Genomic DNA, 18,161 nt, shown 5'->3' with positions numbered 1-18,161 from the left:
CATCCTGAGCTTCACCACTTGTTTGGGTCTGAACTCACAGACTGTGCTTTCCTTATTTAACAAGTGTACTAACAACTAACTAACTAATGGACTGACTCATTAATGGACTCACTAGTTCATCACTGACTAATATACTGACTGACACTACGTCTGCTTCTATCTGAGAGTGATGTCTCCACCTGGGGTCTGGGTCCCACTCCCTCTCACCCCCTCCTGTAACAACAACCTGCTCTCCTTCAGGAGTGGTTTCCTCCCCTCTATCAGATCATACTCCCCAGCACAAAAACATGCCTTCATATTACTCATCTTGAAAAAAGCCAAACTCCTTTTTTTTCCTTTAAGAGAACGTACTAGGTATAGATGAACAAAGACTGACCATGAGTTGACTCTTTCACCTGAGTGTCAGGTACAGATGGGTTCATGTATTAGTTGCTCTAGTTTCATGTAGGTTTAAAATTTTCCAGGGTAAAGTGTTAGAAACATTACTTACTTTAGTCCACATCCTTCTCCATTAACGACCCATTTATTTGCCCAGGAAGATCCTTGCAAATGTCTATGTTTCTACTTTCCTTACTTCCAATTTTCTTCTCAACTTACTTCCAGGCTCTTGGTGCCACTTTTACACAAGCCTCCACCTTGATCTTGTCTTCAAGAATTGAGACCTTGAGAAGGCAGTGGTCAGTTCTCTTCTCTCAACATAGGTGACATCTCAACATCCTTTGCCTGTACAATCACTCCTCTTGAAACATTTTCTTCTCTTGGCCTCTGTTGACACTATACTTGATAAGTGGTTTTCCTTCCACATTGTGGGCTTTTTTACTGAGGCTTCTCTGTAAGTACTTCTTCCTCTGCTCAATGGCTTAATATCCAGGGCCCCTCCACCTGCCCCGTCTTTGCCTCTAACTTTCATCTTGTGCTTCAGCCAGTCCCCTGTGTTTAAATACCATCTGTGTGCCAATGACCGCTATGTTTGTACCTCTGTCATGATCTCTCCTTCAGGCTTACATTTCACTGGAAATCTTCACTTGAATGGCTACCAAGCAACTCAAACTCAACAAAAAGACAGACCTGTTGATATTTCACTCAACATTTCCTCCTAAGCCATCCTTATCTTCATGAGTAGAACCAACATGTCTCAACAAAAAATCTAGATAGTGTCCTTGATTCCTTTTCCTTGTATTTCCCATATCCAGTCTATCAGCAGGTCTTATTGGTTATCTCCAAAATACATCCCCTGTCCAGTGATTTATCTCCCTCTCTCTCCAAGCTGGTCTCAAACTCCTGAGCTCAAGTGAACTTTCTGCCTCAGTGCCCCAAAGTGCTGGGATTATAGGCATGAGCCACCATGTCCACCTGGCCCAAGCGACTTCTTATTACACCCACTGCTATAGCTCTAGTCATACCACCCTGGTCTTTCTTGGTCAGCTCCATTAGTCTTTTACATGGTCTTCTTGCTTCTGCTTTAGAACCCCTATCCTGCATAGTCATCACAGCAGCCAGAATGAGATTTGAGAGCCAAGCCAGACATTGACATTGACCTACATGATCATCCAGTGGCTTCCTAGTCACAACTGGAATAAAATATAAGCTCCACAGCATAGCCTACATGGGGTAAGGTGATCTGGCCCCTCTCACCACCTCCCTTTTATTCCCTTTACTGCATTCACACTGGCTCTTTCTTCAGTTCCCAGAACATGCCAAGCTCTTCCTCTTCCCAGGACCCGTCTTCCTCTTCCTTTTGCTTATACATTTTCCCCAAGATTTTCATGTGGCTGCCCGCTTCTTAACATTCAGGAATGAGTCACCTCGGCAGAGAGGCCTTGTCTGATCACTACGACCCTTCCCATCTCACCCAGTCTCTGTTCCATCAACATGTTTGCCTCCTGCTCTAGTCTAAATGTTTGTGTCCCCCACCTAACCCTCACTGTGATGGTATTAGGAGGTGGGGCCTTTAGAAGGTCATTAGGTTCATGAGGGCAAAGCCTTTATAAATGGGATTAGTGCCCTTATAAAAGAGAGATCCTTTTGTGGTTCATTAGCTTGATATTGGGTTTTCACACTATTCTATGAGATGTGCCTCCCTCAAAACTTGTTACAACATTGACACATTACCCTTCTGATGTGAAAAGAGAAGAAAACAGAGACCCAAGGGAACTCAGTTGTCCCTTCTACCAATGAGCAAGAAGGCACCGTCTGTGAACCAGGAAGCAGACCTGCAGCAGACACAGAACTAGCCAGTGCCTTGATCTTGGACTGCCCAGCCTCCAGAATGTGAGAAATAAATTTCTGTTGCTTATAAGCTACCCAGTCTCAGGTATCCTCTGTGCTGTTAAAGCAGCACAAATGGACTAAAACAGTTTGGACTGGGGACTAACTCAGGAAAGGCAATGTTTCACAGTCCTTGTTGGTAGGACTTGAGCAGAAATAATTGTTCTTGGGCCAGATTTAGCACCAGGACTATTTTGTTTGTTTAGCCCAGTATTTAAAAGAGCTTTTTGGAATGAATTACCATCATTTACAAATTAGTAAAATTTACATACAAATTCATAAATTTTCATATCTTTTAAAATGTCAGGAGTACTGTCAACACTGGGCTGACATAGCTTAGAGCACCAGTCAGTTGGAGTAGATATTTCCCCATTAGAGCAGCAATATGATTTGGGTCTTCCTGTTGATATTATTCCCTGCCTGGCCCCTGATGGCCTATAATTTTACAATCTTGCAATAGAGTTAATTCCCATGGGAATATGCTGCTGAGATAGAGTAGCAAAAGACCTTCAGAATCTCCCAGGTCAGCTGTATCAGGAGTCATTTGTCCAAGACAAGGTGGCCATTTTTTTTTACAAAACATGAATGGCCCATGGAAGAATTGCTGTGAAAATTAAGCTGGCCATAGTTCTAGTGGTAATAGCTTCACATCTCAGCCCCCATCTTTTCCGTAGCTTCTTCTTTATTATCCTTACATAACTGTTTCATGTAGAGGACATTGATCTCTTGAGGAGCTTGCCAGACAAACACAAGGAGATAATGGGAGCCTCAATTGAAGAAGAAGGGCTTTAATTACAGGGAGTCTGCACTGTTCTCATGTCAACAGCTGGAGGCTCTCAGGTGGGAAGTAATATAAACAGGAAAGCAAGGTGTTGGGATTGGGCCTTGTAGGAAGAACAAGCACCCCAAGAAGTGGTCAAGGGTGCAGGTCTTGAGTAGGACAGAGAGAGGCTCAAGTGCTGGCCATGCCACATACTAGCTCTGTGGCCTTGGGCAAGGGCCTTCACTCCTCACAGCCTAGTGGGTTGAACTGTCCTAAGGACTGGATGCAACTGTGGATGCAACTTATTTCGAAAAAGAGTCTTTACAGATGTAATTAAGGATCTCCAGATAACATCATCCTAGATTAACCACTTAATGCCACAAATGTCCTTGCAAGAGGAGAAGACACAGATACAGAAGTGAAGGCCATGTGAAGATGGAGGCAAGATTAGAGTGATGCGGCTGCAGGCCAGGAATGCCTGGAGTCACCAGAAGCTGGAAGAGGAAAGGAAGGATTTTCCCACAGAGCCTTCAGAGGGAGCACATCTTTGCAGGCACCTTAATTTTGGATTTGGTCCTCTAGAACTGTGAGAAAATACAGTTCTATTGTTTTCACCCACCCAGTTTGTGGCAGTTTGTTATAGCAGTCCTAGGAAAGAGGCACAGCTAGAGTCTCTTTGTCTGTAAAATGGGGTTAATAACAGTTCTTACCTCATATGGCTGTTAGAGAAATTAAACGAAAGAATGATTGGGCACCCCTAAGCACAGTGGCTGACCCCTGGCAAGCAGTGGATATGAATGTGACATTGATGCAGGACTTCAGAGGCCTAGCTGACCACACAAACTGCTCCGGATGTGACAGGCTGGGTCAGCAGGCTTATCTCATCCCTTTGGAGGTACCAGGCCTGGGACAATTAGGCTCTGAGCAGCAGTAGGTGACTAGCCCAGTTTGAGACTCAGTGATTAATGACTGAGTAAACTCCTCGTTTGCATAACATGGGTCCAGCCTGCAGTCAAGGGTTATAAGAAAATCAGAAGATCCTGCTCCTGCCAGGATCGACATGCAAACGGAGACAAGAAGTGTGTCAACAATATCCTACAGACTGGAGGAAGAAAGTCAAAGCCCAGATGTTAGTGGTAAAAGGAATTCCAGGGACACTTATAACCATCCAAGGAAACTGAGGTCCCAAGAAGCAAACCAACCGAAAACCCTAGAGTCATGTGGATCAGGGCTGGGAGGAATCTAAATGGCTGTCTGGGTTGATAACCCATCTGTTGCTTCATTCCTATAGTTAAATACCTTGAGTTATAATAAGCTCATTACTTCTCAAAACTCTCTATGTCTGGACAGTTCTAATGAAATAAGTGAGTTAAGGTGAAAGAAATCTGTTTTCTTCTAATGTCCATCCGCTGGTCCTAGTCCTACTGCTTGGACTTACACAGAACAAGAACAACCCTTCTGTTTTGTGGCAATCCTTGAAATGTTGGTGGCAGCCTCCACCCTACATCCCAATTCCTCTTTAGAGAGAGAGAACTGGGAGAACTAATGATGTGTGCATGGACATAGGAGACACAGTGCTTCTACCCCCATATGAACCCCTGCTCAATGCAGAGCATCTAGAACTGGATCTTCTGTTCTAAGGTAGAGTTATCATGTAGAATGGGGGTGGTAGGGGCCATGGAGGGTAGTTGTGGGGTGAGAGTAGAATCATCTTCCTTAGCCTGTCCTCTAGGCCTCTGTGATGACAGAACAAGCTTTTGGAATGCTACACTATATTGTTGACTCATAGTGCACTCGCTGTGGATTCCTACGTGTAAGTCTAGGAGAATAAGGAGTGGAAAGTTGCTGTGAGGTTTACCTAAGAGGGCTTCCTAGAGGAGGTGAGAGACATGCTTGGTGGAAAGGGATCTTTTTCATAAGAGTTGGCAATATGGATAGGGGATAAGCAAGTGGATAGACTTAGCTCAATATGGTGCAGCCAAAGGGGCAGGCTGGGGGTAGCAGACTGTGCCTTCTCTTCTTTCTCCCCAACATTACAATGGAGTGTGCCAGAGAAACAAGCCTCATGGTCAACACACAGCTCTGAGGCCTCCAGAGGAAGAGTTCCTCAACTCTGCATCCCCTAGAAGTGGGGTGGGAGGCACCCTGGGCTCTGAGGCTTGAAGGATATCCACCCTAGAGCCATACTCACTGTTAAGCAGACATTGATGAGCGTGCAGACCTTTCCGTCTCCAGTGTATGCTGGCAAACAGTTACAGGCAGCCTGTCCAGGAGTAGAAGCACATGGGGTCATTTCGCAAGTGGGTTCTGTACTGGCCGCATGGTCTGGCTCTCAGACCTGAACTCCATCATGGTCACGGTAATGTTAGGAGAGTCTCTATTTGATGTTGGTAATATCTATTTTATAATGATAATTGTCACCCTATGTTTAATATTTTAGCACTTGACACACTTCACTTGAGCACTGGGATCTCATGCACATCCTATCTTTGTTGCTAAGATACCTTTTTATTTTCTTTTTAATGTTCTCACTCCATTTGGTCCCTTGCCTTCAGGTATTCACCTCTTTTCTTTGATTGGTAAAGGTCAGTTGAGAAGAAGCCCAACTATATCCCACTCTCATTCATACTCATATCTTGCTCATCTGCGCCCATGCTGAGCTGAAAGGCACCAGTGCTAGGAGATGCTAAGGAGAGACCTTTATAGCCCACTGAGGTGTGCACATGGAAACAATCTATCAAACCCATTGGTTGGCCCAGGAAGTTGGGTGGAAGCTTCAAGTTGAGGGAGGGGACACTGTCTGAAGAAGCTGGGGACAAGGTCCCATGTCCCATGTCTGCGCAGGAGCACCCGGCCACTGGGCTGAAGCCCAGCTCACACTCTATTCACTGATGTCCCCAAAGGAAGAGACACCTGCTCCCACTGTGCCCTCCCAGGAGGCAGCTTTTCTAACTCACACAAGGGCCTCCTATGTAGCAGCAAGGGCCCCGGGTTGACGTCTGCTTCTTAGAACTTTAAGTCATCATTGGTGCCAGCTAGGGCTACACGCGCAGGTTTTCCCGTTTCTCTTCCTCTTTCTTCACAATGGGCCCCAATATCAGTGCAAACCTTTTCCAAGACATCACCAGCTGTCCCTCCTCAGCTAACGTCTTGTTCTCAAAGTTCAACTCCATGTCCTCCTTTACTGCCTCCTAGAACTGGATGGGCACCCTTGGAGGTCCCAAGCACCAAAAAGTTTATAGATTATCTCCTACCTCATATGTAGTTTGAAATAAAAACTACCAAACCTCAAAAGATGTCTAAGAAAGCTCAGCATTGACTGTTCCGAATTCCCCCATGACTAAATGTGTCCACACACATGCGCATGTGTGCTCACACAGTTCTTTCAAGACAATTTTTTTCCCTTATTTTTGCATACTTTAGGTACTTGCTTGATCTGCCCATTGAGAGACCTGGCACTGAGGTCTCCAGATGGCTCAACTAGGTCAATAGAACATTCACTGGTGACTTCACTTTGTCATCCAGTTTTGGATATATGTGATTTCCTGCCTGGCCATTTTGCTTGTTCACCATGTGGCAGAAACTGAGGAAGGCAGAACTTGGGTCTCCAGGCCTCCAGCTCCCCCTACCCTGTGACCCCCATTCTCTGATGCGGGCGCTCTCATGTTTTCCCCACCTCCCCTGGCCTGCTCTCCAGACAGAGGCCGCAAGCTCATGGTACTCAGGGCCATGTGACTGGTAGAGTGCCCACAGTATTATCTTCCACCATTGCACGTGTGCTTCAGAGCCTTAAGCCAAAGATAAAGTGTGGGATTCTGGGCATCAGAATGCTGAAAGAAAGTGGAGTATTTTAGGGGACTGTCTAGATGCTTCTGGAATCACATGGTATTTGCAGATACCTACTTCTCCGCACTCTAGGGAAGCCCCTTGTCCTAGTACCCTTGGTTTTCCCCCATTTCACCTCATTCCCAAAGAAGGGCCTCTCGATTCTTTCAGAATTTCCCCTAAAGTATTTATTTTCAGCTGCAGCTCTTTAGAGGTCCGTTCTCAGCCTCTTTCTCTCAGGCCTGTGTCTAAAGACCTAGGAGTTCCCTTTTAGGAAACCTAAGGGCCTGGGAGAGGTGGCACTCACCTGGTTGGGTCCTGTCTGTGTGCACTCCGCATTCTTGTCACAGCCACCATGGTTCTCCAAACACGGGTTGATTTCTTTAAAACAAAAAGCCAACAACTGGCCTGGAAATCAAGTCTGGTTTCCAAGTGAAGCCAGCTTGAGGGATGAGCTAAGATGGCTAACTGACTGAGGGGAGCGGGTGTCAAAGCATGATTCAGTTTTCTGGAAGTTCTGAGACAGAAATAACTGAACTAGGAGGGTACTGTATACGGTTTCTTAAGATTGACTATTCTGGGATAGGCCAGTTCCAGCAGAGGGATTGTCTACTGACTTAAATCAGTCCGTGGAATAAATTTGAGCATTTGTAGCAAAGTACTTGAAACCATAGAATCTTGGAGTCTAATCTAGGAGTGCTATGAATGAAGAGACTTAGGAATTAAAAACAATCATTTGCAACCATCACAATATAGATTGGTTCAGGGAAGAATCATCAAAAGATGCTAAACTAAGGAGCATATTTTGAGGGGGAACAACATATCTTCTTGGTGTTAAAGTGTGTCTCCTCTGACTGCTTATCAGTAGCAAAGTAGAAAAAAAAATAACTGTACAATGGAAACATCACAGCACCTTCACTGAGTGGTCAAAATTGACATCACACACAGAGGGCAGAAGGAGAGCTCAAGGTTCCCTGAGACAGATGCAATATCACTTGTGTGACATTTGGGCCTTGAGTGTATAACCTGAATCTAAGAATGAAAAACGTCAGGCAAACCCCAAATAAAGGACATGCTACTAAAAAAAAGTTGGCGAGGTGGAGGATATTATTCCCATGTGTTAATGTCATAAGACACAAAGCAAAGCTGAGGAACTCTCCCAGATTAAAGGGGACTCAAGATACATGACAATGAAACACAATATCCAGCCCTAGACTTGATCCCTCACTGGAGGAAAAAATGTCAAAAAGGACATTATTGAACAACTGACAAAATTAGAATATGAATGGTAATTAGACAAAAGTATTACGTCAATAATAAATTTACTGAAGTTGATAACTGTGCTGTGGTTACGTAAGAGGCTATCCTTATTCTTAGGAAATATACACTCAAGTATTTAGGAACAAAGGGAATACAATATACACAGATTACTCTCAAATGGCTTAAAAATGTATGTATACAAAGAGAGAAAATGATAAACAGGGCTAAATGGTTTTTTTTTTTTTTTTGGAAATGGAGTCTCACTCCATCGCCCAGGCTGGAGTGCAGTGGCACAATCTCAGCTCACTGCAACTTCTGCCTGCTGGGTACAAGCGATTCTCCTGCCTCAGCCTCCCAAGTAGCTGTGTGTGCCACCACACCTGGCTAATTTTGTATTTTTAGTAGAGATGTGGTTTCACCATGTTGGCCAGGCTTGTCTCGAACTCCTGACCTCATGATCTGCCTGCCTTGGTCTCCCAAAGTGCTGGGATTAGAGGTGTGAGCCACTGCGCCCAGCCAGGGCTAAATGTTAATAGGTGAATGTGGGTAAAGAACAAGCGGGTCTTTTTTGTGCTACTTGTATAACTCTTCTATGTCAATTTTTTTCTAACTAAACAGTTAAATTCAGACAACTTACTATGGCATACCTTTATAGTAGAACAGTGTGTGGATATTTAAATAATGTTAGAGGTATACTTGTTTTCAGGGAGAGTTACTTTGATATATTGCTAAGCATAGTAAATGCTGTATATCCTGAGATACCATTTTTGTTAAAAAAAAATACATGTAGGCATAGCAAAATGGGGTAATGACAATAATAAGAGCACTATCTTCAGCGTATTTTCTCCAGTACGTGTGCTTTCTTTTTCTACAGTGAGCATGTGCTACTTGTATAAAGAGGAACTAATAAAAGTTTAAATGTTCTGTCGTCGCCATGATGTTTAATTGGAAAATGTATCTCCTTTTACCCTTCCGAAGTAATTTTTGGACATGACATGCCTTCATACCCTGTGGTCACTTTTCCATGCCCTTATACTTTCCTGCCCTGGCAAATGGAATACTGACCTCAGTTTTGTGTCCTGATAATCAGGGCACACACGTTGGAATCATTTAATAGGGCTATGACTCTTATACCATTTCGCCGATGGAAGAGGGAAGGACACCTACCCAGGCACACAATGCCATCACCCGTGTAGCCTGCTTTGCACGTGCACACTCGCCTTCCTGGGGTGGTTCTCTTACAGTCAGCCTTGGCAGAGCAACCTCCATTGCTGATCTCACAGGCATTGATTGCTATAGAAGATGACACAGAGCAGAAGGGGAGAGGGAAGGGCAAAAGCCATTGATGTATTTTTCCTCAAGTCATTGAGAAATGGAACATACTGCAAAACTACTTGAGCAGGCACTGGATTAAATATGGCCAATTCCCAAAAACAGAGTGCAAGTAAAACATCTGTGATTTGCCCTTTCTAGCTGCTTTTATTAGCATTCTGTACACATCCTACTGCAGGACACACCTGGGGATGAAGGTGAGTCTACTTGGCCCTCTGGGAGAATCCCCAGGGTAAGATGGTCTAGAAAGCAGATTGGCATGATCATTGTCCAGTGCTGCCACAATCTGGACCAAAGCCTGCCAGGACACGGTGCTCAAGAGAAAAATGACCTTAAGATTTTCCATTTTTTCTAGCACCAGACACCATAAGAATATTAGCTTGCATTTGTCGAATTCTATGTGCTGGGTCTGTTCTAAGCACTTCACAGGTATTAATTCAGGTTATTGTCCAACTCAGTGAGGGAGGTCTTCTTATTATCCCCAAGTTGCAGATAAAAATAATAATGCAAAGAGCAGTCAAGAAACTTTCCCAAGGTAATGTAAGTAATAAGTATTTAGGTTCAAACCTGGGGAGTCTAAGTTGACCTGAGTTTTCAACAGCTGCATTATTCTGCCATTGAACACAGAGAGCTCACTTAACCTCAAAACCACTCTGCAAGGGAGGTAGTTTTAAGTTTACTTTACAAATGAGCTATCCAAGGCCACCTGGGTAGTTGGAGGAAGAACCAGGGCTCAAATTCTTTTTTAGTCTGCTCCAGACCCTCGATGCTCCAGCCATACCCTAGGCCAATCAAATCAGTGAGTTAAATTCTTTTTTAATGGACACATAATTGGACATATTTCTGGGGTATATAGTAATGCTATCATAATGTATAGATCAGGGTAATTAGCATATCCATCATCTGAAACATTGATCATTATGTGGGTTCTCAACACAAATCACTGTTTTTTAAAGCTTCCCAGGTGATCCCAATTGTGGTCAAGGCTGTGAACAGTTGGTTTCCTGTCCCCAGGCACAATCAACTGCCCCATTACATGCGATTCACCATCAGTGGTTGGCACCAGCTGCTGAGGCCCATTCAGACTGCAGGAACAAGAACCTCTCAATAGCCTGTGCAAGCCTTGCCAGCCCCCCCAGCAAATTCCTTCCTTCGCTTGCCTGTGCAGATGGTCCCGTTTCCTTGGAATCCTGCTGCACACTTGCATGAAGCTGTACCATCTGAGTTGGTGAGGCAGCTGCAACAAGGAAGGACAAATGGGGTTTGTAGAAAAATACTCCACCTCCCACCACATGACTCACAAATGCCCTTCCCCCTCAGTATCCTGGCCCCTGCCCCCATGAGACACTCATAAGTCCTGCCTGAGGCTTGGGAGAAGAGTCTAATTCTGGCATAACCCCACCACAAGCAGCTAAAACTGTACTCATTTATCAGGCAAACTACAGCGTGCATAGATATAGGTGTCAGTTCAGGAATAAGATGGGTAGCTGCCAAGCTTTAGAAAGCCACTGATGTGCTAGGAGCCATGTTTCATGTATTATTTTGTGTCATCTACTCACTATCCAATAGCCCTGGCAAGTCGGATTATTCCCATTTACAAATGAAGAATCTGAGGCTTTGGAGGGATTCAACGTTGGACTCAAGATCATGTGGTAGTGCAAATAACAGAGGCTGACTTTGAATTCATGTCTAACTCCACTACTAGGTACTTACTTCATTAAGCCTCTCTGGGAGTTAGCATTATGAAGCCAAGTTATGCCTTGCTGTGAGTCAGGAACAAGGTTTATGGAAACTGAGGCCCACTGGGTTTCCTCAGTCTCCATGAGAGTCCTGGTAGCTTGGACTGGGGTAACAGTGGGCATTTTCATCAATGTGCCAGGTAAGTCAGATGGCAGCTTGTTGGAAAGCCTGGATCTGGCTATTCGATAGTGGCCTCTTCAGAGATATTTTTAGTTTCATACTCAAGTTTATCCTAAGCCCTCAGAAATGGTGTCAGGAAACAAATCCCCTGAGGATAGAGACTAGGGTAGACAATATTGGGGAAAAATCCCCTTTACACTGTCCCCAGAGTTGGCCCAGGGCTACCTACTTGGCGCTGGTATGGCATGTCCCATTGCAGTTGTCTTCTGTGGTTGCTGAAAAAGAGAACCAGTTGCTGTCTTAGCCCTCTTACTAAATCTCACCTGAGGATTTTTAGTATTTTGTGCTCAGAAAAGCTACTGCTTTGGAAGTGATATGTATCATGTGAGCGATATAAAACTATGAGATCATGTCAATCCTTTTTTATACTGGCTGCCATGAAGCTCAAAGCCAAATCTGAAGGTCAAATACATTGATGGTGTCTTCTGTTTGCCAGGCCCTGTGCTAGGCAGTGAGGATGCAAGAGTGAATAAAACACAGAATTCTCCCTGGAATGTGACCATGTGCTCTTATGGTCTGGGTGTTGATGTGTACCCCTCTTCTGGGTTTTGATTTTCTACTTTTATTTGCATTTCCTATGCTATCCTTTCTAGTTTATTCCTAACTTTATTCCCAGTTTTCATCATTTTATTATGGAGTGCTGTAAACAAGTAAAACTATAATTATAAAAGATTTTTTTGCATGTGCAGAAAATCAGGGCTTTGTACACAGCAGGTACACAATATTTGTTGAATATGTAAATTTCCTGGACACAGCATAGGTTATTGCTCTTGGATGCCTACCTATTTCTTGACAGGACAAGATCCAGAAATAAATCATTAGAGATGAGGGAAGAATACTCTTGGATAGGATGCTCATGTTAAGAGCTTTTGGGATAGAAATCTTACCAGTCCTGGCCGAGTCATACAGGAGGTCCTGAAACAGAGGCCTGCAAAAGTGGTCTGTTTTGTGTCGGAGGGAATTCAGATTCAAGTGGGCTGGAATGGAGGCAATTTTGTGCCTGTGTCTTATTCCTTGAGCCTAAACAATCCCTTTCTCTCTATTCTCTACCTATTGGCATTTCAATAATGTTTTATGTCCTCTTCTCTGGAACCTGCTCTAAACCTTTGAGCCAACTTCAATTAATTGATAGCAGCTTAATGGTGTGCTACTTTGAGAAGGGTTGGGTGCCCCTGGCTGGTCACAGAGGGAGGGAGTGTCATGATTGATTAGTGATGTCTGCTGTGGACTTAGGAGTGAGGAGTTGCACACAAAGGAGTTGTCTTCTTTGTTATAGTCTACAGGCTCTTTGCTTTGTACTCCATACCACAATTTTTCTTTTTACTAAATATTTATTTCCTTTTCTAGACTGGAAACTTCCTGTGTAGAATGTGCACTGGAGACAGGGATGGGAGATAAGTCTGGAAAACTGGGTGAGTGTTCATTGGTGAAGAGTCTTTGTGCTCCACCCTGCTAAGGAGTTAGGACTTTCTTCTGTAGGCAATGAAGAACCACAGCAATTTGTCAAGTCCTGGGGAGGAGCTGGGGTGAAAAACACGATCTATGTTTTGGTAAGTTCTATCTGGCAGTAATGGGGATTACAGAGTGGAGGAAAATAGGACAGGAAACAAAGAGACCACAAGGCTACTGGTGAGAGGGGAGCAGGAGGAAGAGATGGATTGAGAGATGTGGAGACATGGAATATGTTAGGTATGTTAGTGAGGGACAAGGAGGTATGGAAGCTGAGTAGGGAGGTTCCTAGATTGGGTGACCAGGTGCATGGGTGGCGGGGTCTTTCTTCAGAGTAGAGAAAGCAAGAGGGGAGAGCCTATTGTATTTATTCTGGGGATTCACCGAAAATGTCCTACTGTTTATGTGACCCCATTGCTTCCTGCTTCCCTCTCCCAGGCTCTCAGAAGCCTGGCTCTGTACTCTGACATTTGACATCTGCTCTGGGATATTTCTTTGGCTTGGGACCATTCAGACCTCCCAATTCAGCTTTTCATCTAACCTTCCTCCCTGACCCCTTGTTGCTGACCATTAAAAGGCAACTGCATTCCCTTGATTTTTGCATTGCCTGGAGCTTTGGGCAAAGACGCCCCCTCTGTCAATGCCACATCCATGGAGCCCCCACTAGGCTGGCAATCACTTGTGATCTCCTCCCCAGCTCCCATCCCAGAAGAGGGGGAGTCTCTGATACCTGCTTCCAGGGGTATTCTCTTCAATCCAAAGTCAGAATGATTTTTCTTAAGTGCCAAATATGATCATATTGCTCCCTTGTTGAAAACTCTTTAATGGCTTCCTGTTGCCTTTAGTGAGAAGTCCAACCTCCTTAGCCTTTCACGGCCTGGTGCCTGCCCACTGCTCCAGCCTTTTCTCATCAACCCTCCTCTTTGCCCTTAAAGTCCTCTCATTCTGCAATCCTTTGATTCCCTAAATGTGTTGAGCTTTCCCATGTCTTTGTGGTATTCCAGGTGCTTCTTTCTGCCTGAAATTCCCTTCTCTTTGATTGCCTTCACCTGAACCACATTAAGAAAAATCAATGTGATGTGGTGGGATTGAAAGAAATGGGCCTCTCAGATGCTGTTGGCAGGAGAATAAATTGCTATTTCCTCTGGAGGACAACCTGGCAATAAGTAGCAAGACCTTTCCCCAGAGTGCCATCCTGACTCAGAAATCTCATCTCTAGGAATTTGACTAAATGAATATGGTTATTGTAGCAGTGTTTGAGAGAGCAGAAAATTGGTTCAAAAAAGTGTAGCATGGTCATACTGTAACATTTTGTGGAGATTACAAATTAATATTTTTCTATTTTAATCACAGGGAAAGATATCTATATATATTGTGAAGTGGAAAAGTAGGTTACTAGACAATATGTAAAGTGTGATTCCCTACACATTTGCTTATATACCTAGAAAAAGGTTGGGAGCCTAATATAAAATATCAGTAATAGTTCTTTCCTGCCTTGGGGTTATGCGTGATTTTATTTTCTTCTTTCTGCTTTTCTTTATTTTACAAACTTTTTGCTGCAAGAAAGAATCATGTTTATTTCCAGAAGAAGTAATAAAGGTGTCATTTCTATTTTAGAAAGAAAAATGTAGCTGCTGAGAAGCAAAGCTTAGAGCAGATTATAAATACTGGAAGCCTCACTCTTACCATTGTCACAATGCACTCCTCGCCAGCCAACATCACAGTCACAGGAGCCATCTCCCAAGGGTCCTTGGTTGCATCTCCCATGGACACAAGAACATGCTAAGTGGAAAAACACCTGCAAATCGTCAGATTCTAACCCATGTTCAATAACTCATTTGTCATTTACTAGGTTTGCTTTATTGCACTTAATTCTCCAACCTACTTCTAGGAATCATAGTCTTTAACAGGGGTCTTGAATCACAAAAAGGGCAGGGGTGCAGGAGACAGACTCTAGCAAGTTCACAGGTGAACAAGCTCTAGCTTCAATGAAGTGGCTCAGACTGCAGTTTTGAGACAGTGTAGCACTGAAGATCTGTGGCCCAAGCAGTGTGAGAGTGTCCTCAGTCAAGGTTACCTGAGGATCCAGGGTTATGCAGGACTCCTTTGATTGGAACCACTTTTGCCCCTTAATAATGGACTTCAGGAAGAAGCCCATTTGACACTGGGTCTGTATAAGCCTGGTGTGGCACTGCTTCCTCAATTACACAGATGAGTCTCTGAGAACTTGATGAAAGCTACAGATGCCTTCCCCAGAAAAATGTATTCAGCTTTAGCGGTTTGCTGAATCCCATGAGGGTCATCTACAAATCCCATTTTAGGAACTCATGCACAAATGCAAGCAGATAATTACTCCAAATAACACGGGAAAAAATCAACACTGTAATTCCAAGTGAATATTATATGGCCCAATTATAATGATTCAATTGTACATTAATTTTGTCTAGCTTAGACCAGCTGAGGAGAAAACAGTGATAGCCAAGTGAACTGTATGGTTTTTAGTACTAGGTAGAATAATGCTTTGTTAGGAAACCCAAACTCTGGAGTCAACACTCTCACAGCTGTGTGTTCCTGGACACAAGGAAATCTGGATGTGAGAATACAGATGACTTGGCTCAAACAGATCATTGTTTTTGCAAAAACTACTTAAAGCATGTGTCTTGCTGCTGGTGAAACAATAGAGTGACCCTCAGGTAAAGAACAGCATGATCTAAAAGCAAGCTTTGGAGTCAAGAAAGGTGTACATTCAGTTCTGAGTTCTGCATCTCATCAGGTGTAGCCTTGGGGGAAGTCATTCAACCTCTTTGCCTTACTACCCTCATCTGTAAAATGGGCATAGCGATACTCAAGTACCTAAGGTTCCTGTGTGGATTAAATGAATAACATATGCAAATCTGTTTTTCAAAGTATCAAGCAATGTCCACAATGGGAAGTTTAGCCGTGATGATTAGTGTGCATAGGCAAATATAAAAACGCATTTGGGCTGGGAATGTCAATGAGCAAATTGGAAGTGAGTTGGTAGGTTCAAGTTAGAGACTGAAAATGTTTGGGAACACTGCAAATGCAAATGACAACACAGATGCTCTTATAATTCACAGTGATAGTAGCAGGTGGGATTCCAGCCCACTTGGGGAGACAGGCCAGCTAGAGAGCACGTGTGGGATCACTCTTTCCCTGCATATTCCTGCTTGGTTTCAGCAGCCCAAGATCCTCTGTGGAGAGGACGGTGCTCACCTTGGTCACAGTGGATGCCGTACTTGCCCTCGGTGCAGGTCTCGCAGGCTGTGCCGCTGAAGCCCTCCCCACACTCACACACACCTGTGCCGTTCACTCCATCCAAACAGATGCCATTACCAAAGCAGACGTTCTGGGCATTCCCTGGGCAGGGCTGGCATTGGGGGCCAAAGAAGCCGGCACAGCATTCTCTCGTCTGAAACAGAATGACAAAGCTTGACAACGCACTTCTATCCTCTGGTGTTGTCCAGCCTCGGTGTAGAAATCCTGCTGTGGGTGACTTCTTGTGCACCTGTTTCTTTGAACTCACATGGAGTGGGTGAGGGGTGGGGGCAGGACCCTCTGGGGACTGGGTGAGGCTTGGCAATTTCTAGGGGTGCTAGGAACAGGACCAAGGGCTCCACTAAGGAGGTAGGAAAGAGGGAAAGGAAAAAGGCATGTCAGAGAAGAGGATGAAGAAAAATGAGAAAGGAGGAGGGGCAGCAGAAGAAACTAAAGAATAATGCCTGTGATGCTGGAGAGTGGGAGGACCAAGGGGCCGTCTCCAACCCAGATCTGGGCCCCTTCACATCGATGTTATTTCGTCTACTACTGAAGGTAAGGAGGCCTCTGCAGGTGAGGCTTTTGGCATTTTACAAACCAATCTTTTGCAGTTCAGGGAAGCCCTGTAGGGTGTCTGCTTGGGTTTGCCTTGCCTTTATTCTTGAGTGCATTAAAACACAAAATCTCCCCCACCCCTATGCTCTGCGGCCTAAGGGCCAGATCACCCCATCTCTGCCCAGCTAGGCAGAGGTTATGTCTAGTCATCTGGTAAAGGAGCAGCACAGGAAGTTCTCATGACTTTTCCTGCAAATTCCAAAGGCACCGCTAGAGGTAGTTAGCCTTGGGGTCCTGTTTTCTAAATGACCATGTGCACCTTATCTTCACAATGTGAGTGGACACTTTCTCTCTTTTGCTTACAAGCATGCTCACAGAGCTACCCTGTTGTGAGAACAGGGTGGTCCCATTAGCCTCTCGGACTCTCAGTTTTTTTCATCATGCAACTGAATTGAATTGCATCTTTTACCCATTTTCTGGATTACAGAGCTGTTCTGAGCTTTACTGCTACCACTACTACATTGGATGACAATGATAATGCATATAACAAGGAAGAGGAGATGGCAGAAAGCATACATGCACAGGGATTTTGAAAAGGATACCATATGATGGATTTTCCCAATGGTGCTGCAGTAGTTAGTATGATTCAATTATTGTACTCACAATGATGGTTCTCACACATTTTGGCTGGCACCCAATAAACAGGGTTCGTCTTCCCATGAAATAAGAGGTATAGATGCATCTCATCTTCTCATTACCCTGTGAAATATTAATGACTACGTCAGCTCCTAAGTTAGGAAAAAGTTTTCCAATCTCCGAAAGCAAGTAGGTGGGTGATGCATTGCTGTCTCTCTGACTAAAGTGTTCTGGGAAGGGAAGGTGGTGGCTTGTTGGCATTGCTTCTTAAGCAAGAAAACATGAAAACACAATGTTGGTTGCCGGAATGCCAGGTGGCAAAATCCAATAATTATACTTTAAAGTAGTACTCCATGAAAAGAACATTTCTTTAGAATACCAACTTAAGTTTGCAAGAACTGTAGAGTAAACCAGGTAAAAATGTCCTTCCAGCACCGTACATGGACTCAACTGAACTTTGGTTTCTATTGATTTATAGTCTGCTTTGGTCCAGGAAAGGACTAAGGCTGCATACAAAGATTATAATATACAAGATTAAATTAAACCTCAAATGAGAACATCTGTATGGTTGTTATAGATTAAAATTTATCATAAATTAAAAATTATCATATATTTAGTAAAAACTATTATGCTGTTGAAGGTACATGAGTATTCTTTGTAATGTAATCAGAAGTATCTTTTACAATAAATAGCAACAAGAAACATGGATTGTCCACCTCCCCCGTATCTGCCATCTGTTTCTTTGAGAAAGTTAGTTGCAACTTCAACTATAAAAGGAAATCAGGCAGGTGGAATATATCCAGGCTGGATATGGTTTTGGATATGGAATCTCTCTTCTCTGACAAGATTTCTTGCTGCTGTCCTCAACTGGCTACTG

General features: G+C 43.9%; 1 protein-coding gene and 1 non-coding gene across 2 annotated transcripts in view; one reads left to right on the top strand and one right to left on the bottom strand.

The window, feature by feature from the left end:
• STAB2 (stabilin 2) overlaps window positions 1–18,161 on the bottom strand; it is a 95,694-nt gene that overhangs the window by 43,502 nt on the left and 34,031 nt on the right. Inside the window, exons 16-23 of the mRNA XM_003832569.6 lie at window positions 17,312–17,407; window positions 16,052–16,247; window positions 14,504–14,599; window positions 11,538–11,583; window positions 10,609–10,685; window positions 9,284–9,409; window positions 7,164–7,237; window positions 5,223–5,294 (exon numbers count right to left, since the gene is read on the bottom strand). Coding sequence (XP_003832617.5) covers window positions 5,223–5,294; window positions 7,164–7,237; window positions 9,284–9,409; window positions 10,609–10,685; window positions 11,538–11,583; window positions 14,504–14,599; window positions 16,052–16,247; window positions 17,312–17,407 — 783 coding nt within the window. The remainder of the gene's footprint in view (window positions 1–5,222; window positions 5,295–7,163; window positions 7,238–9,283; window positions 9,410–10,608; window positions 10,686–11,537; window positions 11,584–14,503; window positions 14,600–16,051; window positions 16,248–17,311; window positions 17,408–18,161) is intronic.
• On the top strand, window positions 2,020–2,122 carry LOC112436824 (small nucleolar RNA U13). Its single transcript, XR_003025511.1, has one exon. It is a non-coding gene; the product is annotated as a small nucleolar RNA U13 (small nucleolar RNA).

This window comes from Pan paniscus, chromosome 10 (genome assembly GCF_029289425.2).
Source record: "Pan paniscus chromosome 10, NHGRI_mPanPan1-v2.0_pri, whole genome shotgun sequence".
NCBI lineage: Eukaryota > Metazoa > Chordata > Mammalia > Primates > Hominidae > Pan > Pan paniscus.
Note: the sequence above shows the minus strand (reverse complement) of the source record. Positions and strands in the feature narration are given on the sequence as shown.